The sequence below is a fragment of the Podarcis muralis genome, chromosome 8, assembly GCF_964188315.1.
Source record: "Podarcis muralis chromosome 8, rPodMur119.hap1.1, whole genome shotgun sequence".
NCBI lineage: Eukaryota > Metazoa > Chordata > Lepidosauria > Squamata > Lacertidae > Podarcis > Podarcis muralis.
The window spans coordinates 1,060,860-1,088,249 of record NC_135662.1 but is presented as its reverse complement, the minus strand read 5'-3'; the positions used below and the strand labels follow the sequence as shown (position 1 = coordinate 1,088,249).

At 52.4% G+C, this 27,390-nt stretch overlaps 2 protein-coding genes across 7 annotated transcripts; one reads left to right on the top strand and one right to left on the bottom strand.

The window, feature by feature from the left end:
- Window positions 1–1,563: 1,563 nt before the first annotated feature.
- Window positions 1,564–11,698, bottom strand: FBXL6 (F-box and leucine rich repeat protein 6). 4 transcript variants are annotated; one of them, XM_028735950.2, is made up of 10 exons: window positions 11,616–11,698; window positions 8,350–8,931; window positions 7,927–8,082; window positions 7,675–7,738; window positions 6,708–6,839; window positions 6,449–6,556; window positions 4,365–4,478; window positions 3,629–3,860; window positions 2,564–2,813; window positions 1,564–1,764 (listed from the first exon to the last, which is right to left on the bottom strand). In XM_028735950.2, the coding sequence occupies exons 2-10, from the start codon at window positions 8,877–8,879 to the stop codon at window positions 1,596–1,598; spliced, it is 1,755 nt and encodes a 584-aa protein (XP_028591783.2). In that variant the 5' UTR covers window positions 8,880–8,931; window positions 11,616–11,698; the 3' UTR covers window positions 1,564–1,595. The 4 variants fall into 4 exon arrangements, with proteins under 4 accessions (XP_028591783.2, XP_077788783.1, XP_077788782.1 ...); XM_077932657.1 differs by having other exon boundaries at window positions 8,350–8,927; window positions 11,616–11,665; XM_077932656.1 differs by lacking the exon at window positions 11,616–11,698 and adding an exon at window positions 9,943–10,149.
- Window positions 11,687–27,390, top strand: SLC52A2 (solute carrier family 52 member 2). Of its 3 annotated transcripts, none has more exons than XM_028735956.2 (8): window positions 11,687–11,783; window positions 13,584–13,645; window positions 13,960–14,065; window positions 19,464–19,559; window positions 21,173–21,311; window positions 23,323–24,184; window positions 25,704–25,827; window positions 26,169–27,390. In XM_028735956.2, exons 5-8 carry the CDS (start codon window positions 21,182–21,184, stop codon window positions 26,379–26,381), a joined length of 1,329 nt encoding a protein of 442 aa, XP_028591789.2. In that variant the 5' UTR covers window positions 11,687–11,783; window positions 13,584–13,645; window positions 13,960–14,065; window positions 19,464–19,559; window positions 21,173–21,181; the 3' UTR covers window positions 26,382–27,390. The 3 variants fall into 3 exon arrangements, with proteins under 3 accessions (XP_028591789.2, XP_028591787.2, XP_028591790.2); XM_028735954.2 differs by lacking the exon at window positions 19,464–19,559 and adding an exon at window positions 18,352–18,491; XM_028735957.2 differs by lacking the exon at window positions 19,464–19,559.

The following is a 27,390-nucleotide window of genomic DNA, read 5'->3' as shown; positions in this document are numbered from 1 at the left end:
GACCCCTGACCATTAGGTCCAGTCGTGGCCGACTCTGGGGTTGCGGCACTCATCTCGCTTTACTGGCCGAGGGAGCCGGCGTACAGCTTCCGGGTCATGTGGCCAGCAGGACTAAGCCGCTTCTGGCGAACCAGAGCAGCACATGGAAATGCCGTTTACCTTCCCGCCAGAGCGGTACCTATTTATCTACTTGCACTGACATGCTTTCGAACTGCCAGGATGGCAGGAGCTGGGACCGAACAACGGGAGCTCACCCCATTGCGGGGATTCGAACCGCCGACCTTCTGATCGGCAAGTCCTAGGCTCTGTGGTTTAACCCACAGCGCTACCCACGTCCCCTTTGCAGATTCTTACTTACCCCCTAAGAATCTGACTTCCTTTCCTTATAAAGACTGCCTCTGTCTTTCAGAGAAGGCGTTGCTAAGGAAAAGCCAGGACCAAAAACCAGGACCAACCAGTGCCCAAATTATTTCTGTGCACCTTTTTCCACCTGGTCCTGCAGCAGGTGTGGGACAGTCATGGGACAGCTTCCGTAGCAACGGCGGCCAACAGAATCACTCATCCCCATGGAAACCGGGCTTACACCGCAGACAAGACCACAGCTGCTGCCCTCTGCAGAATCACACAGGAACGTGCTTAATTCAAGGAGTGACACACACACCCCATGCCTCCCTCTTCACTTTCTCCTCCCCAAGAGCTGAACATAAGACCACCTCTCACCAACCTGAATGGGAAGCTTGCTGGAGTTAAAGTGGAATGTCATTCGTTTATTTATTAAAAACAGTTGTATACCACTGTGCCATAAAAATACGTATCAAAGCGCTTTAAAGCAGTATAACATAAACCAGTACAATAAAAACCATGTTAAGAAGATAAAAACAGACATCCATTGACTATTGTGAAAAGATGTGTTCTGGTGGAACAGGAAAGCTTTCAGCAGGCATATGAAAGTTGGCACAGAAGGCACTCACTGAATCTCTAGTAGGAGAGAGTTCCACAGGACTGGGCCAATGACACTAAGAGCTCGCTAAAGGGTCTTCTAAATCACATCCCTGACATGGGTAGGCAAAACAAGTCAATGTTCAATGGCAGCAACTTCCCCCAGATGTTACGAACAGCAGCTCCCCCTTATCTTCCTAGTCTAGATTGGACAAAGTGTTTTTGGGGGGTCCAAGTGCAAGGATAAGAAAACATCCAGAAGTTGCTGGATAACTCCTGTTTGAGCAACCAGCTTTCTACAACCCAGGCCCAGAGAGAACACAGATTCACACCCACTGTGCAAATTTTTAAAAAAACTCTTTTATTCTGGTAGAGTTTGGAGCTACAAACAATAGAAAAGACAACAGAAATAAGTTACAAAAAAGGTGGGGACAGAGCAACTAGAATGTTTCCCCTCCCAGTAGTGCAGCCAGAACATCACAGTCTCTTTTCTCCTTGCAAGGGACAGATCCTGCACCTCTGCTGCCTTGAGGAAGGTGTAAGACCCCCCTGGGAAAGGTGTCGGTGCTGAAAAGGACAGGAACTTGGCCTGCTGAGGCAAGGAGAGACAGAACTCTCCTGTTCCTCCTGTTACGGTATTCCTGATGAGGCAGCTGCTATGAGGCATCTCCTGGTGTGGCTGGCTCTTCCGAGCTGGTCAGGAGCTGCTGCAAACACTGCCGGATTTCACCGTAACCCCGGTACACCTTCTTCATGCCCCGTGGCAAATGGCGGCAGGATGACAGGTTGAGGTAGCTGAGAGCAGGGCAGCTGGCAATCAGGGTGCTTATGGGGAGAAGGAAAGGAGATCAATGTTAAGCAGTGCACCTTGCTTGCTCCCTCTCAACCTTGCTGGTGTGGGGAATTGGCAAAGCATTAGATTATCACAAGGCCACTCATAATATAAAGGTCAGTAACAGGAGGAAACACCAAAATGTCCCAAATGGATTGAAAACAAGAGATTCCCTAAATGTGAAAATAGTGCAAAGTTCCTCCCAACTACTCGGGAATGTGGCTTCCGTCCCATCGGGGACAGGGGGCTTGTGGGTGGGAAAGCTGGCCTGAAAAGCAGCCATTATTCGGTCCAGGGAGCAACATTCAGCAGAGGTCATGTTGTGAGTGGCACTTGCTACTTTTTGGTCTAACCATAATCCTACACAAACCAGAAGAAATCCACCGCCTCTGCTTTTGTACTGCTGGCAGTCATCTACACTACTGTCTTTCAGCACCAGACAGAGGGTGTTTTCATTTCACCAAAGATCCAAATAGTGATTAAACTGTTTTTGACTATTGCTGTTTTATTTTCTTAAAAAAATTATTAAGATGTATGTTTTAAGCCACAGTGAAATTGTTTGCTTGTGTTTACTTTGAAGGATTATGGATATTAAATGATTATATAGATATATTGAACAGTAGCAAGACACAGCCCAGAAGTGGTTCTGTCCAACGATTCTCACCTTTCCTCTAAGGAAGGTAGCACCCAAGTAGTATATAAGTGGCCCCCACATTGTTTTCCTCAAGAGTTGAAGAGAGCTGGGTTGGAGGAGGGGAAAAGATGATCTCAGGGGAAACCCCCGCAGCTCACCTGACCGTATGGAGGGCAGCCTTGGTTCCTGTGAGGTTGAGGGAGCGCAGGACTGGCTCCCCTCTGGCGCTGTCTCCCTGAGTGAAGGCAGCCATTGCTTGCTCCAGGTCACTTTCGCTGAAGCTCTGGCCGGTCAGATCCAGCTCTCTCAAGCTGTGGTTCCACTTCCAGGTGATGAGGGGGCTGCCTTGGAGGGGCAGGTGCAGGTGGCTGGCACTACAGTACAGGCCCAGGTAGAGCTGCTCTAGGTCTGCGGAAGACAGCTGGCGTCAGGAGGGATAAGCGTAGCGACAACAAGGAAACGTGCAATGATTAAATAATAAAACCACATGATACAACCGCCATGGGGATGTATCTTACACCAAACAGGGCTGGAAGGCCAAACTCATTATCTAGTGATACAGCCATGTTTCACTGAAACAAATATCATCGCTACCGCCACTGGTTTTGACTGGAGCAGTCCTGTTTTAGATAACTTCTAAAAATCCCATGTACCATCCTCTTGCCATAAACTGCAGGCCGGACAACTCTGCTAAGGGCTCCTTATGAGGTGGCCAAGAGGACCTCGCTACACCCAAGATCTGTGTAGTCTCATGTGCCTAAGAACTCTGAAACTACACACGGCAACAGCAGAGCTGTGTGCTCCACACACACAATTTACTTCACTGTGGTTTTGCATACAAACTCCCCTTTCCCCCCGCTGAGTTCTTTTATCTTTGGGGGGAATAAATGCCTGAAAGAATGGCTGCACAGAGATAATGGACGCGGAGGGGGAAGGCTCAGCTTCCTCCACAAACAAGGCACCCATACTGAAGAGGAGACCTTATTCCCTCAGGCAGCAGCCCAGCAGTATTAGGTAATGATCCAACTCAGCCTAAGGAAGCTCCTAAAAGGAGGAATCCCAAACCACATGCTACAAATGACTGAGCCAGGCCCTGCTTTAAACAAGCAGATTTGCCCACAAAGGTAAGTATGAGCATGAGTGATGGGATGATGATGATGATGACTAGGCTGCCCAGAAAGTGGCCTAGAAAACACAGAGGCGACAGATCCTTCCACACCCACCTGGACAGGGCAGCAGCTCCAACCCCTTGGGGGTGACACGGAAGCAGCCGCGCAGGTCGAGCACACGGAGTCGGCTCGAAGTGCACAGGATCCGTTTCAGCATGCTGTCGTCGACAAAGGAGAAAGAGGTTGTGGCCAGGCACAGCTCCTGCAGCTGCGGGAAGCCAGGGGAAGTGGGAGCCGAGCGGGGAATGGGCTTTGGGTAGCAGATGAGGTTGAGCAAGCGCAAGACCTGGAAGGAACAAGCAGAACAGGAGGGTCAGGAGGGCAGCCCTGAGATCTGAATTACTCATCAGCCACAGGGCAAGGAGACACCAAACCCAAATCCCTGCCCCGAGGGAAAATCTTCCCGCATGAGTTCCTCTCTGACATACCAACAAATAAAGCCACACCCACCGTGTATCTGTGGAGCGGTTAAAAACTCCAGGTGACTCAAGCAAGAAAGCCAAGCCACGCCATCTGTTACCGGATAATTGGAAGGGGGGAGAAAAACCTCCCCCACCCCCCCAGGCTTGCCTCTCCACACCACAAAGCAAAGACAAAGACTCTCCGCTCCACCATTCACTATTCACCAACCAGCTATCTCCCTGGCCTGGCTGAAGTCACTTGCTTGTGACCCCCGACCTGAACCCATGGGAGTCAAGGTTAGGCGACTGTGGGGTGCTCCAAGGCCTCCCTGTTACACATCTCAGAAGAAGAGAAGGCAGCCCCGCAACCCCAGTTAATCCAGACACACCTGCAGCTGTGGACAAGCTACTTGAAGCTGTTCAATCGGAAGCTGGAAGTGCTGCGTACTTTGCTCTATCTCTGTGTTCACCTCTAGAAGCTGCAGTTCTGGGCAGCTGCCATTCTGGAAAGCAAAGTCAGATATCAATGACAACCAAAAATGGCACTGGGGTCCAGCAGGACCAGTTAAAACCTAGATACCACGAGAAGGTCTGATCCTGCACGCCCACCAGCCTAGCCTCAGACAACAGTGGGGTACGAAGTCAAGCTTTCTCTAAAGATCTCAGCTGGTGATCAGTCTCGCTTGGACTACTGCAATGCGCTCTACATGGGGCTACCTTTGAAGGTGACCCGGAAACTACAACTAATCCAGAATGCGGCAGCCAGACTGGTGACTGGGAGCGGCCGCTGAGACCACATAACACCGGTCTAGAAAGACCTACATTGGCTCCCAGTACATTTCCGAGCACAATTCAAAGTGTTGGTGCTGACCTTGGAAGCCCTAAATGGCCTCGGTCCAGTATATCTGAAGGAGCGTCTCCACCTCCATCGTTCTGCCCGGACACTGAGGTCCAGCTCCGAGGGCCTTCTGGTGGTTCCCTCGCTGCAAGAAGCCAAGTTACAGGGAACCAGGCAGAGGGCCTTCTTGGTAGTGGCGCCCGCCCTGTGGAACACCCTCCCACTGGATGTCAAAGAGATAAATAACTACCAAACTTTTAGAAGACATCTGAAGGCAGCCCTGTTTAGGGAAGCTTTTAATGTTTAATAGCTTATTGTATTTTAGTGTTTTGTTGGAAGCTGCCCAGAGTAACTGGGGAAACCCAGCCAGATGGGCAGGGTATAAATAAATAAATTATTATTATTATTATTATTATTATTATTATTATTATTATTATTATTATTATTACCACAGGCCAGGAAGTGTTCCTTGAGACACCCTGAGCCAAAGCTGTTCTTAATACAGTGGTACCTCTAGTTACGAACTTAATTCATTCCGGAGGTTCTACATGATTAGAAGTAAAAAACAGCATTTTGAATTGGGACCGGAAACTGACTGTGAGCCAATGCAGCTCAAAAAGAATAAGGGTTCACAACTTTCTTCTCCAGTACCTCCCCTTATGATAAAGAGACATTTCCTACCTTGTGAATCCATTTAGTCAATCCCATTATGGCACCTTTTTATTTAACTCGTGGCACACCAGATGTTGGACATCCAACTCCCATTGGCTTCAGCCACATGGCCAATGGTTAGGCTTGATGGGAGATGCAGCCTCTGCCCCCCCCCCCAAATTCTTGGTTTAAGAATAAATACATTTACACCCAGTATTTCCATTGACAAGTTCATGGGAGGGGGGCTTGGATAAACTAAATGCTTTAAGCTACTAGGGTGGACACAAGAGTCGAGCATTCATGTGGTTTGCCTCAAACTTTCCTAGGATCTTTTTCACATCCTCAAGCTGAACAAACTGAAAAAATATGCACCACGAAACCTCCAGAGTGTAGTCCTTAAGAGACTTCCTTTTTGGATGTGAGCTGCGGTACTCCAACTACACATCATTAAAATCATTACATTTTTATACAATACTCCTAATGGGCAAAGTTTTTGCACACATTATGTCCTCTTATCTAACTTTACAACTCTATGGAGTTGGCCACCCAGGAAGAGAGGTACATGGCAAATGTAACATGACCCTGAGAGTCCATTGGATAAGCAATTCTGTTACCTTGGTTCTTCCAGATCTACAGCCAAGGCTCTACCCCTTGGACCACACTCTCTCTCCAGCCCTAACCTTAGGAACAAAAGTGCTACTATGAGGCCAACTGAACGAGAGACTGCAAAGCACTTTCTTTCCCAAAAATGGAAAGGTTTTCAAGCACAGCCTAAGGATTGCATCTGCTGGGGGTGTTTCAGTTCTGCATGTCCTGCACTGAGTCCCAGGGGGCTGAACTAAATGCACTACGCACCCACTCCAACTCTATCATTTGTGAGCTGCCCCCTCAGGGAGGACTGCTCCCCAGCCAGAGATTCAACATTGTTTACAATAGCTATTCTGTGACAAGCCAACCCCTCCATGGGGTTTCAGCTAAGCTTACCAAAAGCACAGAGAAAATGGCATTCAGCCGGCTGCTGTACGTTAACCATAAATGGCGGATCCGAGAGCCAGCAGCTTCCAGAAAGCTGACCACGGCCGAAGGGTCGACCTGGAAACGCAGAAGAGAGACATCAGTTATGGAGCTCAATCTTGCAACCAATCTGCAGCTGAACATCTACAAGAGAAGGCAGTGGGATCCAGGAACTCTGCCCTCTCCTTGAGACACTACCTTGGAGTTGCTGAGCACAGCCACCACTCACCTGAGAATTCTGCAAGTTCAGGCTTTCCAGTTGCAGGCAGCATCCAGCCAGTGTGCACAGAGACTCAGTGGTCACCCCACGGCAGTGGGACAGCTTGAGAGATGCAAGGAGTGGGCAGGATTTGCCAATTGCCTAAATAGTCCGGGACAGGAAAGGGAGATTAGTTGACAGAATATACCTTGCCTCCGGCATCAATGTGCTCTATACATTAAGAAGAAGAAGAAGAGTTTGGATTTGATACCCCGCTTTATCACTACCCGAAGGAGTCTCAAAGCGGCTAACATTCTCCTTTCCCTTCCTCCCCCACAACAAACACTCTGTGGGGTGAGTGGGGCTGAGAGACTTCAGAGAAGTGTGACTCGCCCAAGGTCACCCAGCAGCTGCATGTGGAGGAGCGGAGACACGAACCCGGTTCCCCAGATTACGAGTCCACCGCTCTTAACCACTACACCACACTGGCTCTCCGTGGAAAAACACAGCACTGTATCACAAAAATTAAACAAAACGGTAGCAGTTGTCTTGTTTTGCATCTTTTGCCCACTTCCAAAATTCGGGTTTTTGCATGCCAGTAAAAAGTATGCAGGTGGCGCTGTGGGTTAAACCACAGAGCCTAGGACTTGCCGATCAGAAGGTTGGCGGTTTGAATCCCCATGATGGGGTGAGCTCCTGTTGCTTGGTCCCTGTTCCTGCCAACCTAGCAGTTTGAAAACACATCAAAGTGCAGGTATATAAATAGGTACCGCTCCGGTGGGAAGGTAAATGGCGCTTCCATGCGCTGCTCTGGTTCGCCAGAAGCGGCTTAGTCCTGCTGGCCACATCACCCGGAAGCTGTATGCCAGCTCCCTCGGCCAGTAAAGCGAGATGAGCGCCGCAACCCCAGAGTCGTCCGCGACTGGAGGACCTAATGGTCAGGGGTCCCTTTACCTTTACCTTTAAAAAGGCATAAGATTGCAGTAGCCTCACCCACCTTCAGGACAAAAGGCACGTGGCTTTTCCAGTGGCAAAGAGCAAAGTCTCGGAGGTGAGAAAACCTGCAAGGAGCAAGCGCATAAAATGATTCCGCGTTCCGGACCTGATGCATATAGGCTCCAGAGGAGCAGGGAGACGGATAGGGAAGCCACAGAGTCACTGCCAAAGAAAAGGGGGTGAAACCTGGCAGGTGACTTATGCTCCTCACATACAAAGACTGTATCCCCCACAAAGAAAAGCACATACTCACCGGTTGGCAACCAGCCAGCCCATTGTGTCTAGGACTTTCTTCTCTAGAACAGAATGTTTTTGGCCTGGGGCAACCCAGCAGTGGCCAACAGTCACCTTCTGCCAAAGCACAGGGTTGGAAGCTGCTCCGTACCAGAGCCGGCACACGCGGGCCACCCTAGAGAGAAAACCAGCAATGACTGTCACGTCTCACAGGGCCACTGTGAGTATCTGGCAAAATAATGCATGCTCTATGGCTGCCTTTGCCAAGCTGGTGCCCTCCAGATGTTTCGGACTACAACTCCCATCAGTCCCAGCCCACACAGCACAATCCAAACCATGAAGCCAGCACCAGGTTGACAAAGGCTGCTCTGTGGGATCGCTTGCTTCTCCTCAGGCAAGATGCTTTCCTGCCCCTTGGCTGTGGCCACAGAGCTCCATTTACCTACAGAGGAACGGCACTGAGCCTTCCGATGCCACAACATGGTGGAATATCTGGACCAGGATCTCCACTGGGAGGCACTCGCCCCAGGAACTTCCAGTTGCTGGCTGGGTGCTGAGAGGGAGTGCCTTGCTTTCTTCTCCTCGATCCTCAGCAGCCACATGCCGGTTTGCCAAAGTCTCTCCTTTTACGCGTTTCCTCCCGTGCGTTGCCTGCTTCTTCAACCCCTTCTTCTTCTGCTGCTGCTGCTTCTGCTTCCCTTTCTTCTTGGGCACTTTCCGGAGCAGCCGCTGTCGGGCCTCCTCCACGTTGGAAACTATCAGCAGCATGTCATTGTCCGTCTCGTGCACAAGGTAATGAGGGGCAACTCTCCGTGGGGCTTTGCGAGCCGCCTTCTTCTTCTTCTTTGCTGGGGCCTGGCCGGCATGCCCCCTCTTCCCACTCACTTCTGCCCCCCTCTTGCGGGGAACCCGTCGCAGAGAGCCGGGGGGCAGCCCTGGAGACAGCTCACTCCCTCCAGGCTTCTCATCCATGCTGGCCTTCTCATTTATGGTGGCTCATAAGGGGGTGTCCAGTGAATTCTTCCTGGGGAAACGTGAAAGAAAAACCATTGTGGCAAGAAGGGATAACAGAGTTTATATACACCTGGTGGTTATATAGTCATACCTCAAGTTGAAGTAGCTTCAAGTTAAGTATTTTCGGGTTGCGCTCCGCGGCAACCCGGAAGTAACGGAGCGTGTTACTTCCAGGTTTCACCGTTCGCGCATGCGCAGACGCTCAAAATGACGTCACGCGCATGCGCACAAGCAGCGAAACACGACCTGCACATACACGTCTTATATTTACCTCAGGATGCAAACGGAGCTCTGGAACGGATCCCGTTCGTACCCAGAGGTACCACTGTACAGTTCTTTTCCCCAAGTTATCCAAGTCCTTGAAATGTACTATTTCAGTAAGTCATAAAGCAGGCCTGTCTCATTATTCCCACATTGTGTATGTGCGCACAAACACACACGTGTCCATGGCAGTTGCTTAAGGCCACATCGTAAGATTATGGCTCAGCTGAGCTGGGGCCTTCCACCTCACAGCTCCTATTCGCAACTAGAATCTTCTCTACATTCAAGGAAGTCTAAGGTCTGACTCTGACCAGCCTTGCCTAGAGCAAGAAGCCACCCCCTTCTTTATTATGGCCACACCTGAACCACTGAGGATTACATACTTCCTGCTGCCAGGGCACAAGCGGGCTGGAGCCGTCTTCCAGAGCCCCCTTTCCTGCCGAATGCCAATGGAGTGGCTGGGGAAACCCAGCCAGATGTGCAGGGTATAAATAAATAAATAAATAAATAAATAAATAAATAAATAAATTAAGTGCCTACAGGGCATGAGAGAGCAGCTCAAGTACCCTCTTCTTCTTCCCCTGGTGCCCAGGCACTGCCTCATCCAAGCCCTGTCCCTCCACTCCTGCCATCAACGCTCAGCCTCTTCTTGCTTTGGCTGGGGAAATCACAGCTGCCAACGGAGCCAGGTGCTGGGGAGTTTGGCCCTGTTATAAGAATTTTAAGGCCATATATATATAATAAATGTTCATAAATGTACCAATGTCTGGAGCAGCACAGGGAGACCTTCCTGAAACCATTTTGACTCCCAAATTGACCAAATGTTTTCTCTGCAAGGAGGGAGGGGGTGGGGGAACCTTCCCATTGTCTCAGGAACTGGGTAATCACCATCTCAAAGGAGTGGGCAGACTACCAGGAAAGGCAATCAGATAAGGCATTATCAGATAACCTGCCAGACAGGAAAAACAACAACACTCAAATTTCTGTTGTAGACCGCCTTTTCTGTGATGTATGTATGATGTATGGAGGGGTGGTCTGGAGCTCCAGGGCAGGGAATTTAAAATGTCTAGAGAAGGGCAGGCACACCTTGGTTCTGGGTTCTTGTTTCCTGCGTGTGAGGGGAGCACCCTGTTGCAACAATCAATAAAGATCAGGCTTACTAGCTGCTTTGCTTCTCAATACAGTGGTACCTCGGGTTAGGTACTTGATTCGTTCCGGAGGTCCGTTCTTAACCTGAAACTGTTCTTAACCTGAAGCACCACTTTAGCTAATGGGGCCTCCTGCGGCCGCTGCGCCGCCGGAGCCCAATTTCTGTTCTCATCCTGTCCTGAAGCAAAGTTCTTAACCCGAGGTACTATTTCTGGGTTAGCCGAGTCTGTAACCTTTGTTGTAAACAAAAATTGCCCTTTTCCCTTATGGGATATCCAAAAGCCCATACAGAGTCCTTACATAGGTTCCCTATTGGTAGGAGAAAATAACAGAGGCCAAGCAGAGAATATTGAGAAGCAAAGCAGCTAGTGAGCCTGATCTTTATTGATCTGTTGCAACTCCCCTTACACGCAGGAAAGGAGGAGGACCCAGAAAAATGGTGTGCAGGGCCTTATAAAGACTTTTGAAATTGCCACCCTGTAGATCAAGACCACCCCCAGAAACATCATACATACATCACAGAAGGGGTGTAACCTAATACCACCCCTCAGATACATCACACCTACATCACAGAAAAGGCGGTCTAAAACAGAAATTTGAAAGTTGTTTTTCTCCTGTCATTATTTATCTCCTATGTAAGCTGAGGTACCACTGTCAGCGGCGTAGCGTGGGTTGTCAGCACCCGGGGCAAGGCAAGTAATTTGCGCCCCCTAACCCGTGGATTTGCGCCCCCTAACCTGTGGATTTGCCCTAACCCCAGATGTTGCGGCCGGTGCAGCCGGCCCCCCCTGCACCCCCCATGCTACGCCACTGACCACTGTATTCTCTGGTTGGTCTCTGTTCTTTTCTCCTACCGATAGGGAACCTACGTAAGGACTCTCTAGGGCCTCTTGGACACCCCCTAAGGGGGAAAGGGCAGCCCCTCAGAGATGGACCAAGGGAGCCCGGAGGACTCTGGGAAGGAGGAGCTGCTCCCTTGGCTCCCTGGTCCAGGGCGCCGCGGGGCATTGTGGGAAGGCAGCCCGGGCGCAGGGGCTGCTGGGAAAGAGCCGCGGAGGGCTGCTCCTGAGGGGGGAGAGGGAGGGGAGCGACCCAGGCGCCGCGGGGCATTGTGGGAAGGCGGCTGCGCTGCCCGGCCAGGCGCGCGCGGAGGAGTCTGGGAAGGCGGCGGGGGTGGGGTGGGCGCGGGGCATTGTGGGGGGCCCAAGGGCCCGCTGGGCATTGTGGGAAGGAGCGCGGGGGATGCCGGGAGAGGGGCCGAGCGGAGGCCCGCCGCGCGCTTACCTGGCCTGCGGGGCTTCCGCCGCGTCCCCTCAGCCGGGGCGGGGGCCTAGTCGGGGGGCGGGGCTCCCGGGAGGAAGGGGCGGGGCTTCCGGCGGAGGGCGGGGCCTGCAGGCCGTCCTCCCCGTGGCCAGGCTGCGTCCCGGTCGCCGCCAACGCCGCCGGCAGCACGTGAGTCGCCCGGGAGCGCGGGGAGGGGGGGGGGCTTCCCGGGCAAACGGCGCCTGCTCGCCCCCCGCCCCCTTCAGCCCCTCCTCGGGGTCTCCCCGCAACCCCCCCTCCTCCGGCGCCCCGAGGCCGACCTTCCCTCGGGGTGGGACTTGGACTCCGGGGGGGGGGCGTTGGGGGCGAGGAGAGGCCGGGACCCCTCGAGGTCATCCAGCGAAGGGGCACCTCCCTCCAAGTCGGGAGAGCCCTCCGGCCCCCAGAAAGGGCTTCCCCATCTCCTTCCTTGCCCCCGGAAGCCCCGGGTTCGAGTCCTACCCTCCGGAGCGGGAGGAAGCCCGCGGGGTCAGCCCGGGACAGGCGCCCTGGGAAGTTCCTTGGGGAGGGAGGCCTGATCAGAGGCAAAGTCTGCCTGGTGCAGCGCCCTTTGTCCCTCAGGGACCGGCCAAACGCTTCTGGGAAGGCCACAGGCAGGGTAGAAATGTAATTATTATTATTGATAATAATGTCTGTATGTTTTCCCCACCTGACAGCACAGTCATGGCTATTCAGTGGTATAGTTCCTCTATGGCCAGTAATAGTTCTGTCACCCTCCGTGAATTTGCCTAATCCCCTTTCAAAGCTGCCTAAGCCTGTAGCCATTGCCTCTTCTCAGGGCACTGAGTTCTGTAACTTAATTCTGGATTTTGTCTGCTCTGAAATCAATTTTGCTGGCCTGAATTCTAAAATTATGAGAGAGAGGGGGAAACCTGTCTCTGTCCACCTTCTTTACACTATGCATAATTTTCTAAGCAATCATGGCTTTCCTTCATCTTTTTCCCCCTTTCTAAACTAACATGAGGCACACATGCCAAGCGCTTTAATCTTTCCTAGCAGGGAAGGTGTTCTTTGCCCCTGGTCACACTGGCTGCCCTTTTCTGCATCTACAATTCGTTTTTTGAGATGTGACCAGAACTGTACACATTATTCCCAGTGTGGTCGCACCGTAGATTTGTGTAAAGCCAAGATTCTGGCCGTCATGTTTTCAGTAGCTTTCCTGATAACACCGAGCACAGAATCTTCCTTCTCCCTCACCCTGAGCTATTGCAGATTAATTTGACATTTTCATTGAGTTACCCATCTCTTTCCTGGTCACTGCCTGTTCAGACCCCAGGACTGTGTACACGAAGGGGTTGGGGGGGTTTGCCCTTGTAATGCCCATTCACCCACTTTGGAGAGGGGCTTTTGGAGCTCTCTGAAGGCCACTTGGCCTTTTGCCATCCTGAATAATTTGTTGTTATCTGCAGACTAGGTCACTCTGCTGCTCACTCCTGGCTCCAGATAAGTTACATACAAGTTCAAAAGCACAAGTCCTCTGGACTAGAGGCTCAGCTTCCCTCCATTGTGGGACCTGTCTGCTTACTCCAACCATCTGCTTCCTATTCTTTGCCCAGTTGCTATATCATGGAAGGCCCTTTTCTTTCATCCATTGTGTTGTGCCTCTTAAAGTGTAGAAAGATTCTTTGCCTTTGATGCAGCAGCAGACTTACTCCGTTTCCTCTTTGGAAGCTCTTGATAAAGTTCTCACTTGGAGTTGTAAAGGGCAATGAGTAACTTAAGGGATGAGGAGCAAAGTCTGCTGCTGCTGTTGTGCTACTGGGGAGCTTGCAGCTGCCTGGTTCAGAGAAAGGCTGATGGGAGCAGGGGTTCAGGTGCTGAGGATATTAGAGAAATTAGCTTAATGGCTTGGTGGAGGTAGCAAGTAAGAATTGCAGGGGGGCATTAAGAGACTCTGGAGAGATTGATGAGAACTCCTCTGTTTTGTAGCACCCCACAATGAAGATTTGGCTGGAGGAGAGTGCGGGGGAAGAAGGACATGCATTGGAAGAGTGAGTTACCCTTTTGGTCTTACGTCTCACATTTGCATCTTAGCCTTATTCTTAAGGCAAGTATAAGGAACATATGTGGCCCTCCTGGTATTGATGTGCTCCAACTCCTACCTGCTCTGACCGTGGAAAGTTCTAGCTGTGGCAGATGGGAGTTGGAGTCCAACAACACCGGCAGGACCACTGTTTGTGCAGAAGGAGACAGGAACCTGTCCAAGGCCATCAAACTGAGCAGGAATTCGACTCTGGTCACCACTTTCATTCCAGCAGCACATGCTGTCTTTTGATTCTGCTGCTGATAGGCTCTGTGCTTCCAGGTTCCTTGACCCGGGAGAAGTTAGCCGGTGTTGCTGTGACATCGCTTGAACTTTACGTCCCCCTCTGCAGTCTCCCAGAGGGGTTTGCGCCTGAGACTGGTGGAAGGTAAGGTTTCTGTGCCTCTTCTCTTTCTAGTTACAGGTAGGTAGCCATGTTGGTCTGCCGTAGTCTAAACAAAATAAAAAAAATCCTTCCAGTAGCACCTTAGAGACCAGCTAAGTTTGTTATGGGTATGAGCTTTCGTTTGCATGCACACACATCTTCAGAGACACTGAAACAGAAGTCGTCAACAGGTTTACCACACCTATCAGCCAACCATCCATTCCCACCCCCCTTCTGAGTAATCCCCCTCCCCACCCTCTCACTATATATAAGGGTCTGGTGACTTCTGTTTCAGTGTAACTGAAGAAGTGTGCCTGCACACGAAAGCTCATACCAAGAACAAACTTAGTTGGTCTCTAAGGTGCTACTGGAAGGAATTTTTTTATTTTGTTTCTTCACTTTCTGCCTCCCTCGACGTTGGCAGTTGGGAATGTTTCAGGCAGGAACGCAAGAGAGCGTTGTGCAACTTATTTCTGCAGGTGAGGCCCATCCCTAGAATGTGCAGAAATAAATTTAAAAAGTGCCGTGGGGGTGGGGGCAGCTTCTTGCCTGTTGGGGCTGGATTTTGTCAGGGAGAGCAGATGTTTGTGGTGCCATTCTGGAATTGGACTTGCTCCCAATCTCTGTTCCTTTCAGGCAGGATGCAACTTGCTCCATGGCAGATGAGGCAGCCTGCCTGCCATTTTCCCTTCTAAGGCAAACTTGTTTTGGTGAAAGGAAGCGGTGCTGGAGCATCAGCTATTCCTGCACAAGGGGCTTCTTTGAGCAGGCCAAGGTCCTCCTCTGCTTTCATCTGCAAATCCAGGTGCCTCGTACCAGGGCCCGAAACTCCCATTGTTCTAGGCGCATTTTGCGACAGGGAATTTCATTAGCGCAAGCAGTTTCTCTGGGTGCAGTCCTGCGCCTGAGATTTCAGAGTAAAACTGCAGAGTGGAAGGAAAGGAGGACCTTTTTCTGCCTCCCTACTTCCAGCTCCTCTCTGAAGACTAGAGAAGAGACCCTCTTAGGAATATTAGGAGGATGGGCAGAGGAATGACCAGACCATGTGAAAAATGAACACAATATTTTAGCTGCAGTTCATTGATTTTCAGCTGTGTATTCTTGATATGAAAATGCACGCCTAGACATTCCGTTGTGGCGTCCTTAACCTTGGTTTAAGGTGCCCTTAGCTCCTGGCTTTCCTGTCTCCGTTTCTAACACTGCCTGGTACACATCACTTGGAGAGCACTGCGGTGATTAGGCAGGGAACAGGTGGTGGTTCTGGAACGGTAAACAATCATGGAAAACGGAGGGGAATTACATTGGCCTGTGCCGTCATGGGAGTGGTGGCATTAACGTCCCAGCGTGCATTTTTGTAAAGTTCGGAGGGGATTTTTCTTAGTCAAGTTGGGGGGAAACTGGGGGGAACATTTTGGTTCCTTTGCAACTGTTGCTTTTGCAAGAACAGATGGAACGGTCTCTCTTTAGCAACCCGTCTCCTCAGCTGAAGGGAACATAGTTTATTCAGACAGTAGGAGCATTTGCCTTGACATGTTCTCGGAACGTGTGGAGGGAGGAGCGAGGCCGCATGCACAAGTCCTACCCCCATCTCAACCAACTCCACCTCCAACCTTTGCACATACAGAAGGGAGATCTGAAGCGAGGATCTCTGCAGGTTCAGCTTGCCATCCTCCCATGTCATCAGAAACCCTGGTGGATTTCTGATGCAAGAACTTCCCTCTTCAGACCTTCCCACTTTGCATGCAAAAGTCTGAAGCTATAGCCAATGGGGGGGATGCCTAGTCCTGTTCCTCCCTCTCCTTGTACGCGCTGAACGCTGGGGGAGGGGGCGGCTGTTGGTGCAGGAGAAACTCCAGTTGCAGCATCCTATAGCCTTTTCTAGGCTGGAACCTCCTGGCATTAAGGACAGAACTCAGGATGCCACAGGCCTTTAGGATCAAATCGAATACTGAGTGCATGGCAAAGTGATACGAACTCAGATCCACACTTGCTTTCTTTCCCACCGTTTAGTCTGTCTGTCTTTTACTCATTCAGAAGTATGTCATCCAACAGGGGTGGGGAAGCTCCAACCCCCGGGCCAAGTATGGTCTCACGTGGGTCCCAGTTTGTCCCCCGAGACTGTTTCCCCCAAAGCATGACCACCCTTCCCACAACTTTCATCAAGTTCCCTGTGATTGCACAGCCAGTCACTGCACAAAGCAGGCTGGAAGCCCATCAACCCACCGGGTCAGAGGCTTTTCAAAGCATCAAGCAGGGCTCTTTGCAAGCCCCGTGATAATCACCGTGCTTGAATTCTTAATCACAGGTCATTGAATCTGACCCTCGCTTATCAGCCAGATCAGGTTCCCAACCCCTGCAACTCAGAGGTTAGGCAAATCCTACAGCCGCCTTGTCTTTAAGCAGAAGCCCGGAAGCCAGGAATTGGATGCAGACAAGTAAATGGAGGAGGAAAGGAACTCCCTGCCCTTCCTCTGCCTAGAAACCCGGCAGGTTGTTAGAGGAGGAAACCCCTAATCAAAATGCAGCACTCTCTTTAGGGAAGTTTTTAATGTTTGAAGTTTTGTTCTGTTTTTAATGTTCTGTTGAAAGCCGCCCAGAGTGCCTGGGGAAACCTAGCGGGGTAGGAACAATAATTATTACTATCTGTGTCCCTCCTCTGCCAGCCACAAGCAGTCTAGTGAATAAAAAAACCAGGCTAGTAAGGTTTGTGAGCTTATTTACAAGGCTAACCCAGAGGGTTTGAACTTAATTGTGCATCATGTCATTGCATGTTAGCATATCCTGTAGTGATGCCTGTGCATGTAGTTAAGGGGAATTGCAGCTACCCTTTCGTTTGTTACACCATTAAGTGCCATATTTCAGAAGTAAAGTTCACTACAACCACTGCTCTGCCTGTTATATTTCCAAGTAAGGCACCCTTAATGATTTCCACTTATGTAAGTAAATACAAAATACATAACAGATCATTAGCTGCAAGTCAGTTGCATGGAATAGACTTGCAGAGAAATCTGCAGTCTCATGCTCCTTGGCAGAGAACTTACAATTTCATGCTCCTTGGCAGAAAATGATGCTTAGGAGCATCACTTCTAGATAAGGAAAGTCAAGGAACGCCTCTCTTGTCTCTTCATTGCTGATTACACACCCTCCTCAAAGGTAAGGTTTTATTGGGGTGGCAAAGCAGGGTGTCAGTGGGCAGGAAAGAACCCTGTTTTGTGCTGCATTTCCGTGCAGAGCCTTAGCTTAAAATCAGCAGAGGCTTTTTGAACTTCTCAGCTATCAATATTTCACTCCTGTTATTAAATGCAGGGTGTTTGATCACTACAACTTTATGGTAAAAATGAAGCCACCTTCTCAGTTCTTAAGGGACCCCTGACCATTAGGTCCAGTCGTGATCGACTCTGGGGTTGTGGCGCTCATCTCGCTTTATTGGCCGAGGGAGCCGGCGTACAGCTTCCGGGTCATGTGGCCAGAATGACTAAGCCGCTTCTGGCGAACCAGAGCAGCGCACAGAAACGCCGTTTACCTTCCCGCCAGAGCGGTACCTATTTATCTACTTGCACTTTGACGTGCTTTCGAACTGCTAGGTTGGCAGGAGCTGGGACTGAACAACGGGAGCTCACTCCGTTGTGTGGATTCAAACCACCGACCTTCTGATTGGCAAGTCCTAGGCTCTGTGGTTTAACCCACAGCGCCACCCGCGTCCTTCTCAGTTCTTATTTTTTAAATATTATTCAAGGGGGAAACTTGTGTGAGTGTGTGTCTGAAAGGCAGAGAGTGGGAGAGGCGCACAGGATTGCAATTCACTGGAGGAAGAGGACACATCAAAACCAGAAACCAAGATGGTGCACCAAACAACAAATGAGGGCACCTTCCAGACGGGAAAGGGCCATAGCTCAACGCCAGAGCATCTCTGCCTCGCATGCAGAAGGCCCCAGTTTCAAATCCCAGTGGTATCTCTAGGGAGGACCAAGAGAGCAGAGTCTGGAATCCTGGAGAGCCATGGCTTCAAGTCAGCATAGGCGAGATAACTGAGCCAGACAGACTGCAGCTTCCTATGTTCCGCCTGCCTCTTTCGACTCACTGGAGGCCTTGGAGCAGCTCATTGCCGTGGGTGACCCAACTGGTCAGACCAGCCAGGCAGCAAAGGACAGGAGCCCTTTCTCGTGGGCACAAAGGGCTCGGCTGCTCCTCTCCCAGGCAGCCACTGAGCGGCTTTTCTCCTTCAAGAGCTGACTCAGCAGTTCAGAGCAGTCCTCTGACTCGGACCCCTCCTTACTCTGTCCATGCAGCCTCATGCCCTGGTGGCCATCTCCCCCACACTGACCACGGAAGGACACGAAAGAGAGAGCCACTAACTGCTGGTCTGTGATTCTTTCTACACAGAAGCTGATTCCCAGCACATCATCTTTTGTTTGATAATAATAATAAGATAAGAGATGTACGACGGACGCAGGTGGCGCAGTGGGTAAAACCTCAGCGCCTAGGACTTGCCGATCGAAAGGTCGGCGGTTTGAATCCCTGCGGCGGGGTGCGCTCCCATAGTTCGGTCCCAGCGCCTGCCAACCTAGCAGTTCGAAAGCACCCCGGGTGCAAGTAGATAAGTAGGGACCGCTTACCGGCGGGAAGGTAAACGGCGTTCCGTGTGCTGCGCTGGCTCACCAGATGCAGCTTGTCACGCTGGCCACGTGACCCGGAAGTGTCTGCGGACAGCGCTGGCCCCCGGCCTCTGGAGTGAGATGGGCGCACAACCCTACAGTCGGACACGACTGGCCTGTACGGGCAGGGGTACCTTTACCTTTTTACTTTTTAGGAGATGTACATGCAGCAACATATTTGGAAAGACAGAAGTACTAACTGGAAGCTGTTTTTTGTTTCCAGTGGTTTTGCTTGGTTTCTGTAGAGAATGTGTTATATTGTCTTATACTGATTACTTCGTTTTGTATTGATTGTGTGTTTTGCTTACTGGGAAATCTCAGATAAGGAGGGAGATCTTGGCTCCCTGAGTTTTTATAGTATCACTCTGGTTGTGGCCTTCTGCTCTTTCAAACAACTGCCGCCACCTCTTCATGTTGGATTCAGAGTGCAGCCGCAGGCAAGCAAGAATTCTTGTCTAAATTGCATTTCTTTGCTTGATTTATTTTGGGTGCAGAAACTTGGGAATCCTTCCTGCATGCAGCAAGCACCACATTCAGCCCCCAGTTTAAAAATGGGTTGGAGAGGAGAGGAGGCGCTGCCGAAGTCTCTCTGCCCGTTCTCAGCCCTGGTAGGGCCACTGCCAAACTGGATGTTCTCAGACTAGATAGGCCAAGGGTCTGGCTCTGCTTAAAAAGGCTTCCTCTCATCATCTGCGCGTTGGGCCTCTGATTAAATAGAGGTTCATTTCCTCCCCCTCTCCCTCTAGGGATGGCTAGTGTCGTCCCATAAAGTCTCCTGGCATTGCTTATGCTGCAAGATACAGCCCTGCTTCAGATTCCTGGACTGGCTGTCTTCCCTCAAGGTAAAAGCTGCGTTGCTCTGGACTTTCCATTCCTCTAGGTTCCAAAACTCAGTTGTCCGCACGGAGCAGGCTTGCATGTGATTCCTGAAGCAGGGCATAGTGTGCCCTGCCAGGCATTCTGCAGGCCTCTGAGTATCCCATGTGCAAGCAGGCAGGAGGGATTCACACAGTGCCATCCCTGCCCCATGGTGCTTCACTGCAGCGTAAAGCTGTGTGCTTGGAGGGAGGGAGGCGCTGCCCCAAGGAGCTTGCACTCTAAATCAGTGCTTCTCTAACTTGGGTCTCCAGCTGTTGTTGGACTACAACTCCCATCATGGCCAACCACTGGTCCTGCTAGTGAGGCATGATGGGAGTTGTAGTCCAACAACAGCTAGAGACCCAGGTTTGAGAAACGCTGCCTAAATCTTCCTTCCCCAGCCTGATGCCCTGCAAATGTTTTGGAGCGCAGCTCAATCCAGCGCCAGCAAGCCTGGCTGAGGCTACCAGATTTAGTCATTCCATTTATAACCAGAGCCAGTGTGGTGTAATGGTTAAGAGTGGTGGACTTGTAATCTGGTGAACTGGGTTCGCTTCCCCGCTCCTCCACCTGCAGCTGCTGGGTGACCTTGGGCCAGTCACACTTCTCTGAAGTCTCTCAGCCTCACTCACCTCACAGAGTGTTTGTTGTGGGGGAGGAAGGGAAAGGAGAATGTGAGCCGCTTTGAGACTCCTTCAGGTAGTGATAAAGCGGGATATCAAATCCAAACTCTTCTTCTTCTTCTAACCTGCCCTTCAACCTCAGGTCTTGCACGGCAGTACAACTGAATTACTTCCTTTTTTAAAACAAAAAAACTAAAGCTTAAAGTATGACACACACGTAATGGATCTTGTGAACCGCCCTGAGACCTGCGGGTATAGGGCTGTATGCCAGTAATAATAATAATAATAATAATAATAATAATAATAATAATAATAATAATAATAATCAGTCTTGCATTAGAAGAGAGCAGTTCTTCAGCTCAGCCTTCCCCAAATGCCAGGAAGGGAAGGTACGTCATTTGCTGACTCCAAAAACAAGGCGGAAACGCTGCCCCTGGGGTTCCATGGCCATGGAGGCCCTTCTCCGGGTTCTTAACTGCGAAACTATATTGGTTGCTCACTGCTGCAGACCTGAAGGCATGAAGGTCAGCAGATTAGAGAAGAGGCACTCCGTCCCAACACGCCATACAGGCCTTTAAACTCCAGCATCTACACCTTTAATTGGCGCTGGTAGCAAACAGCCACTGCAGATCCTTAAAGATCAGGGACCTATGAGCCCCCTATGTGGCACCTGTCAGCATCTTGGCTGCCACATCTTGCACCGCCTGCCGCTTGCGGGTCATCTTCCAGGGCGTGTTGCAGTCGTCTGGCCAAGAGGCTACCAGAACCTGCCCTCCTGTGGTGGTTCTGCTCCAATATATCCCTCTTGGGGTGGCTGCTCTAGTGTTTGCCAGTGAGGAGAGAACAGAAGGAGGGGAGGGACCAGCGAGGCCGGGGTGGCATACAGGGGGTGCATGTGGGCAGTTTGGGTTCCTTTGCAGCCGAAGGTGAGGATCCCACTGAGTCGTCCGTCCTCCCTCCCTCTCTCTCCCCAGGCAAAGAGGATGTCGGCCTCACTGAGCGGCCAGACTGTGGCCTCCCACATCCTCGTGGCCCTCTTTGGGATGGGCTCCTGGGTCTCCGTGAACTCCCTGTGGGTGGAGCTCCCCGTCGTGGTGAAACTGCTGCCAGAAGGTGAGGAGCAGGGGCTGGGGGGCTGGCTGGCCCCTCTGGCGGGAGGGAAGGAGCCTTGGCTGCAGTAGGAAGGAAGCGGCTCCTGTGGAGAGGCAGGAAGGGGCGAGAGGGATCGGCCAAGCTCTTGTGGGGCAGGACAAAGAAAGAGGGCCTGGGGGGGGTGCCCGGACAATGCCACCTCTCTCCTGGCCTTGGGAGGGCCTTTGGTGTCCTGACTGGGGAGACTCCAATGGCTGCAGCCCCTGCTGGGCTCTGGAAGCATATGGCAAGGCCCCACCCACTTTGGCTAGACCTGGAAACGGATGTTATAGGTGCCTCCCCTCCCCCTGTGGAAAAGTAGCCAGCTTCTCGCTTGCAGATGCTCAGAGGCACCAGAAACTGCTGTTGCCATGTTTCTGAAAAGTCCAGAGTGAGGGGCTAGCCCCTCTCCAAGGCTGCCTCCATGCAAGCCATAAGACTTGGGACAGGTTTCTCCTCTTAAAGACATGCAGACACAGTGTGTGTAAGAGACAAGACGATAGAAGCTTATAAAACTATGCATGCATGGAGAAAGTGGATAGAGAAAGGTTTTCCTCCCTCTCTCACGTAACGCTGTAACTTGTGGGCATCCAAGGAAGCTGTCAGGGGACTGCCATCAGAACCGGGGAGGGAGGCAGGGGGGCCGTTGGGATACAGAGAGCCTCCGAAACTCCTGAGGAGCCACACCTCCAGTGGGGAAGAGAGGGAAGGGGCCAGCCGAGTGAGGAAAGGGCTCGAGGATGCTGCTGAGAGCCCCAGTGCCTCACCTCGCCAGGAGACTGGCCAGGAGGGACGCACGCCCCTTCTGTCGTCCAGCTTGCACAGAGGGGTGAGACGCAAGGAGGGGAGGAGGAGGCTTGGGGTGCCGAAGTTCTTACGTTGGGGGAGAAGCCGGAAGGGGCCACTCCCGGATTCTGCAAGTGACTGAGACGGACATGAACTCTGTAGATCTGCACTGTAAATAGTTTGCACAATGAAACCTGTAAGAGCCAGGTCGGAGTCCGGCCTGCCTGGTTACTCAGGAGCAACCACCACCAGCATCTGACAGAAGCTGATAGTTGGATGATTGAGGACAGATCAAAGTACTTCTTTATTAACCTGTGGAACTCCCTCCCACAGGAGGCAGTGGGGGCCACCAAGCGATATGGCTTTAGAAGACAATGAGACAAACTTGCGGAGGAGAGGGCGAAGGGTGGCTCTGCTCTGCCTCCAGTGGCTGGAAAGCACAGGAGGGAGAGTTGCTCTTGCACCCGGCTCCTGGTTTCCCTTTGGGGCACCTGACTGGCCACTGTGAGAACAGGATGCTGGTCTCGGTGGGTCATTGACCGCATCCAGCAGGCTCTTGAAGAGCTCCAGGGAGACGCTTGGCTTCCTGGTCCTTGGGGAGCGAGTGCTGAGGCCAAGGGACTTCAGACGTCTCCACGGCGGCCCCTCCTTCCTTCGCAAGCTGAACCCAGTGATTGCAATGAAAGGAGAGTGTTCTTTGCCGCCTTGCCTGGGGAAGGGAGGGGATTATGCTGCTTTCCTTTAGAAAACAAAGTAAGGCAGGGAGGCTCCCTGTGATAAGCCCTTCTTTGTGAGAACTCCTTGTTCTGGGCAGAAGCTGCCCTGCCTGGCGTCTGCGTGGAGGCATCACGCTTGCTCCCTCACGGGGGACACAGGGCCTGGGAGACAAAGGAGGCCTTTCTTGCTCCCTTACTTTGCTCGTCCCTTCGTGGCCGGGTCGGGGGACGTTCTGTAATTCCAGCAGAAAAGGAGAACGTTTCTCCACGTGTCGCTCCAAATGTCCTGGCCTTGTGCTGCCTCCTTGAATGGCCATGGTTGGGTGTCTGCAGAGTTCTAGCTGGGGGGGGGGGGAGGCAAGAAGTGGGTCAGTTGATGAATGACTGGAGAGCAAGAGTTCAGCTGCAGAGAGAGGCTGCAATAGCCAAAGTCACCTTGTTTCTGAGCCGCCCAGAAAGCCCCTAATGAAGCTTCTGCTTCTTCTTCCCAGGCTGGAACCTGCCTGCCTACCTGACCGTCCTGATTGCCCTGGGCAATGTGGGCCCCGTGAGCGTGACCCTAGCTCACCACTTCGCCCCCGGGCGGCTGAAGGAGCGCTGGCTGATCCACGGCATCCAGCTCCTGGCCGTGGTGGCGGCCTTCTTCCTGGCCTTCTTCTGGGACCGCATCGTGGTGGTAGCCGGTGAGCCCCACAGCCTGGCCTTCCTGGTGCTGGCCTTCCTGCTGGCCCTGGTGTGCTGCACCTCCAACGTCTCCTTCCTGCCCTTCATGTACCAGTTTCCCCAGCTGTACATCCGCACCTTCTTCATTGGGCAGGGCCTCAGCGCCCTCCTCCCTTGCGTGCTGGCCCTGGGCCAGGGCGTGGGGCAGCTGGAGTGCCAGAACGGCACCAACGGAACCCAGCCGCACTTTCTGGAGGAGAACTTCTCGGCCACCACGTACTTCTGGATGCTCCTGGCCCTGCTGGTCGTCTCCGCGCTGGCCTTTGCGGCTCTGGTGCTCTGGCACAGCCGCAGCGGCCCTGTGGAGGAGAAGAGCTCTTCCCAGGACAGCGTGAAGACGGAGGAGTCTTTCCCGCTACAGTCCGAGAGCGTGCCCGCCTCCAAGCATGCCACAGAGGATGCCGCGGCCGGAGAGCCCACCAAGCAACCAGCTTCCGCCTTCTGGACGGCAAGAAACATTTACCTGCTGGTGCTCCTGGGGGTCTCCAACGCCCTGACCAATGGGGTCCTGCCTTCCGTGCAGAGCTACTCCTGCTTGCCTTACGGGAACATGGCCTATCACCTGTCCGTGGTGCTCAGCAACATTGCCAACCCCGTGGCCTGCTTCACCGCTATGTTCCTGCTGTGCAGGTGGGTGGGCAAAGGCTGGGCTGGGGGCTCCCCTTGGGCTGGGGGCCGCTGGGCCGTTGGCTGTGAACCCAGCAAGAACAGCAGCCTCTTTCATTCCCCACAAAACAGGCATCTATCAGGCAGGGTTATGGTTATGGGCCCAGCACGCTTCCGCTGCGCCACTCTGCTCTCTCCAAGCAGAGTGGCGCAGCGGAAGCGTGCTGGGCCCATAACCTGTTGTTGGGATACTGCCAGGGAGACAAAGGCCATCATGCCTCCACGTCGATTCCGGACGATCCGTCAATCTCCCGTAGAACAGTATCAGTCAATTAGCGACACAAGCCTCAGAAACAGCTCCCACATTCCAAGGACTGGTGCACGCTCTTTCAGCAGAGTTCGTACAACGAAAGATGCACTCAGGAGAGCATTATTTACAACTTTATTCAGCGTTGGTCAGAACAAAGGAAAAACATGACTGCCTGTCTGCGTGTCCAGGCACAGAGAGAGAAAACAACAGCTATATACAAAAACATAAACTTCCTGTGAACAGGAAATACGCAGGCTGTGACACAACAACCTGCTCCCTTTTTAAGGTGGAACGGAAATATCCTAACAGTTTCTCATCCCTTGTCTCATGGCACAAGCACAAATACCCTAGCTACATTTTAAGAGGTGCTGGTACATCGTGAACTAATTTACTGTCATGCAGTTTTTCTGGTCTTAGAAGATACAAGAGAGATCCACTAGCTCTCCTTGGCTTCTGCACATACAGACATTCCTTAGAGGAGGAGTCCTGCTTAGGCCCTTTGGGCTTCTTGGCCACCCAGGGCAGCTGGCATGACAACCCTGATCAGAACCCAGATGTTGCAGGGGCACTGATCAAGACATGGACCAATTATAACAACAGTCCCAACACAGTTTTCTGGTTCAAATGATATTCTCTCTCTCTCTCTCTCTCTCTCTCTCTCTCTCTCTCTCTCTCTCACACACACACACACACACACACACACACACCACTTCCTGCTATGAGAGCTGCTAGAAGTTGCTTATCTGTATTATCTGGTCATGCTATACCGTGACTAGAGTTCTGTGTTGAGAAAAAGGCCCACAAGATTTCCCCACTTTGAGCTGCACTACCTCTGGGATGAGGAATGGCTTGGGGCTGTGATGGGGGGGCCTGCCCTGCAGTCCTGCTTCAAATGCCCACCTGCCCAAGGCTGCAGTTCCGCCCTGAAATGGGGGAATTGCTCCAAGTTAGAGGAAAAGTCTTGGAGCAACTTGCGAACACTGAAGGTTTCTGTAGGGCGATGCTGCCCCACTGGACCACAAGGAGGCAGCATGTGGCCAATGTTTCAGTGGGGAAAGGCTCTGGCGAGATTTCTCCTGACTGCAGGGGAAAATCTGGGGCGGGAGCGTGTGTCCCTTTCGCCAACAAACGCCTGGAGACGGGGAGAGCGTAACTTGGTGCTTGAGTTCAAGCCATCTTCTCTGCATCAGCTCCAGGTCTCAAGTGCTTCCCTGCTTCTCTGCCTCTTGCCAGGTCGTCCCTGGGTCTGGGCATCATCTCTGCCGTGGGGTGTGTGTTTGGAGCCTACCTGATGGTGCTGGCGGCCCTCAGCCCCTGCCCTCCCCTGGTGGGCAGCCCTGCAGGAGTTGCTGTGGTGGTGAGTATGGCTGAGCTGTTGATCTCTGGGCACAGGGGGAGGCAGCGAGGATGCTGGTCCTTCCCCCAAGGAGGAGGAGCTGCTGCTGCTGCTGCTGTGGTTGCCGAGCCCTTCCTCTGGCCAGGAGCAGATCCTGCACGTTCTTCCGCAGGCCCTTATCCAGGTCAGGCTGTAGTGGCAGCAGCGTTGCCCCCAGGGTGAGTCTCCCCCCGTTCACCAAAACGAAGGTGAGCTCCGATCCCCAAGTCACAACAGCCTTTTAGTCCCCCTGCGTCCTCCGCCTTCCCCTCCCCAGCTGTCCAGGTGTTTCTGTTTCAGCTGAGGGTTTCTTCTCTCGGCAGGTGATCTCCTGGATCCTCTTCATGGGCCTCTTCTCCTACCTGAAGGTGGTGATTGGCAGCTTGCTGCACGAGGCCGGCCACGCCGCCCTGGTCTGGTGTGGCGCCATCATCCAGGCGGGCTCTCTGCTGGGCGCGCTCGTCATGTTCCCCCTCACCAGCATCTACAGGCTCTTCTCGAGTGGGCAGGACTGTGTGGACAACTGCAGGCCGTGACGGCCGGTGCCGGCAAGGAGCAGCAGCAGGAGGCCGTGCTTCTGAGGAGCCACCCTCTGCCGCCCCTCTCCAGGGCTGTCAGCACTTGGGGGCGCAGTCCTGGCTGCTCTTCCTGGCTCCCCTCCAGCACTGCCAGTTGAACCATCTCATGCTCTTGCCCCCCAGGCAGAGGAGAGAAGCTTAGGGGCGAAGCACACAGACCCCCGGCCCACCTTGCTTGGTCGCAGCCTCTCTCTCCTCTGCTCTCCGTGGGTTTTTTTAGTGCCATCTTGGGGCAACAGGTAGTTTGGAGAGGCTGTGTGGCCACGTGCTTAGGAGGGAGGGGTGCTGCTGCAGACACAGAGGCCTTTACCACCATGCCTTAAGAACCAACCTCTCCCCCCCCCCCCCTTGGGACCAAAGCACTTCACCCCCCCCCCCCCACATACTGACTCCTCCCTAGTGGTGATCCAGGCCCCTTTAACCTCTCGGGAATGGTGTCTTCAGAGGGGACAACTGGCTGCCATGGGGGGAGTCAGGCTGCATTGCGGAAGTGGGGAGAGGGAGGGGCACCCCCCTGTTACTGGCGACTGGCTTCAGGGAGCAAGTGGGGAGTCAGGAATACTTTTATTTTTTAAGATGGGCTCGCTACAGTTCCATTGGCTTTTAAAAACAAAACACCCACCCCCCCAATAGAAATAAATTAGGTAACCTGGACGAGTTTTACATACCTTGCATTCTGTGCAAAATCTGCACAATTGCTGTTGAGGTTTTACACTAAACCGGGGGTGGTTTGTAGTGGCAAGAGTGTTGGACCTGGGAGTTTGTCCCCGCTCAGCCCTGAAGCTCTTACGGAGCGGCCTTGGAGTCAGTCCCTGCCTCTCAGCCTAGCCTACCTTCCAGGGTGGTTGTGAGGATAAAATGGGGAGAAGAATCCACACTACCTGGAGCTCCTTGGGAGAAAAGGGGCATAACTGTGATGAAGCAAGAGGGACAGCTAAGAAAGGGCTGGGACTCTCGGGGGGGGGAG

Coding starts and splice junctions, on each gene's coding strand:
- FBXL6 (XM_028735950.2), bottom strand. CDS start 8,879: ATGGATGAGAAGCCTGGAGGGAGTGAGCTGTCTCCAGGGCTGCCCCCC. Junction 6,557..6,707: donor TGAACTTGCAGAATTCTCAG/GTGAGTGGTGGC, acceptor CTGCGTTTCCAG/GTCGACCCTTCGGCCGTGGT. Junction 1,765..2,563: donor GCTGCCCTCCATACGGTCAG/GTGAGCTGCGGG, acceptor TCTCCCCATAAG/CACCCTGATTGCCAGCTGCC.
- SLC52A2 (XM_028735957.2), top strand. CDS start 21,182: ATGTCGGCCTCACTGAGCGGCCAGACTGTGGCCTCCCACATCCTCGTG. Junction 21,312..23,322: donor GGTGAAACTGCTGCCAGAAG/GTGAGGAGCAGG, acceptor TCTTCTTCCCAG/GCTGGAACCTGCCTGCCTAC. Junction 24,185..25,703: donor GCTATGTTCCTGCTGTGCAG/GTGGGTGGGCAA, acceptor GCCTCTTGCCAG/GTCGTCCCTGGGTCTGGGCA.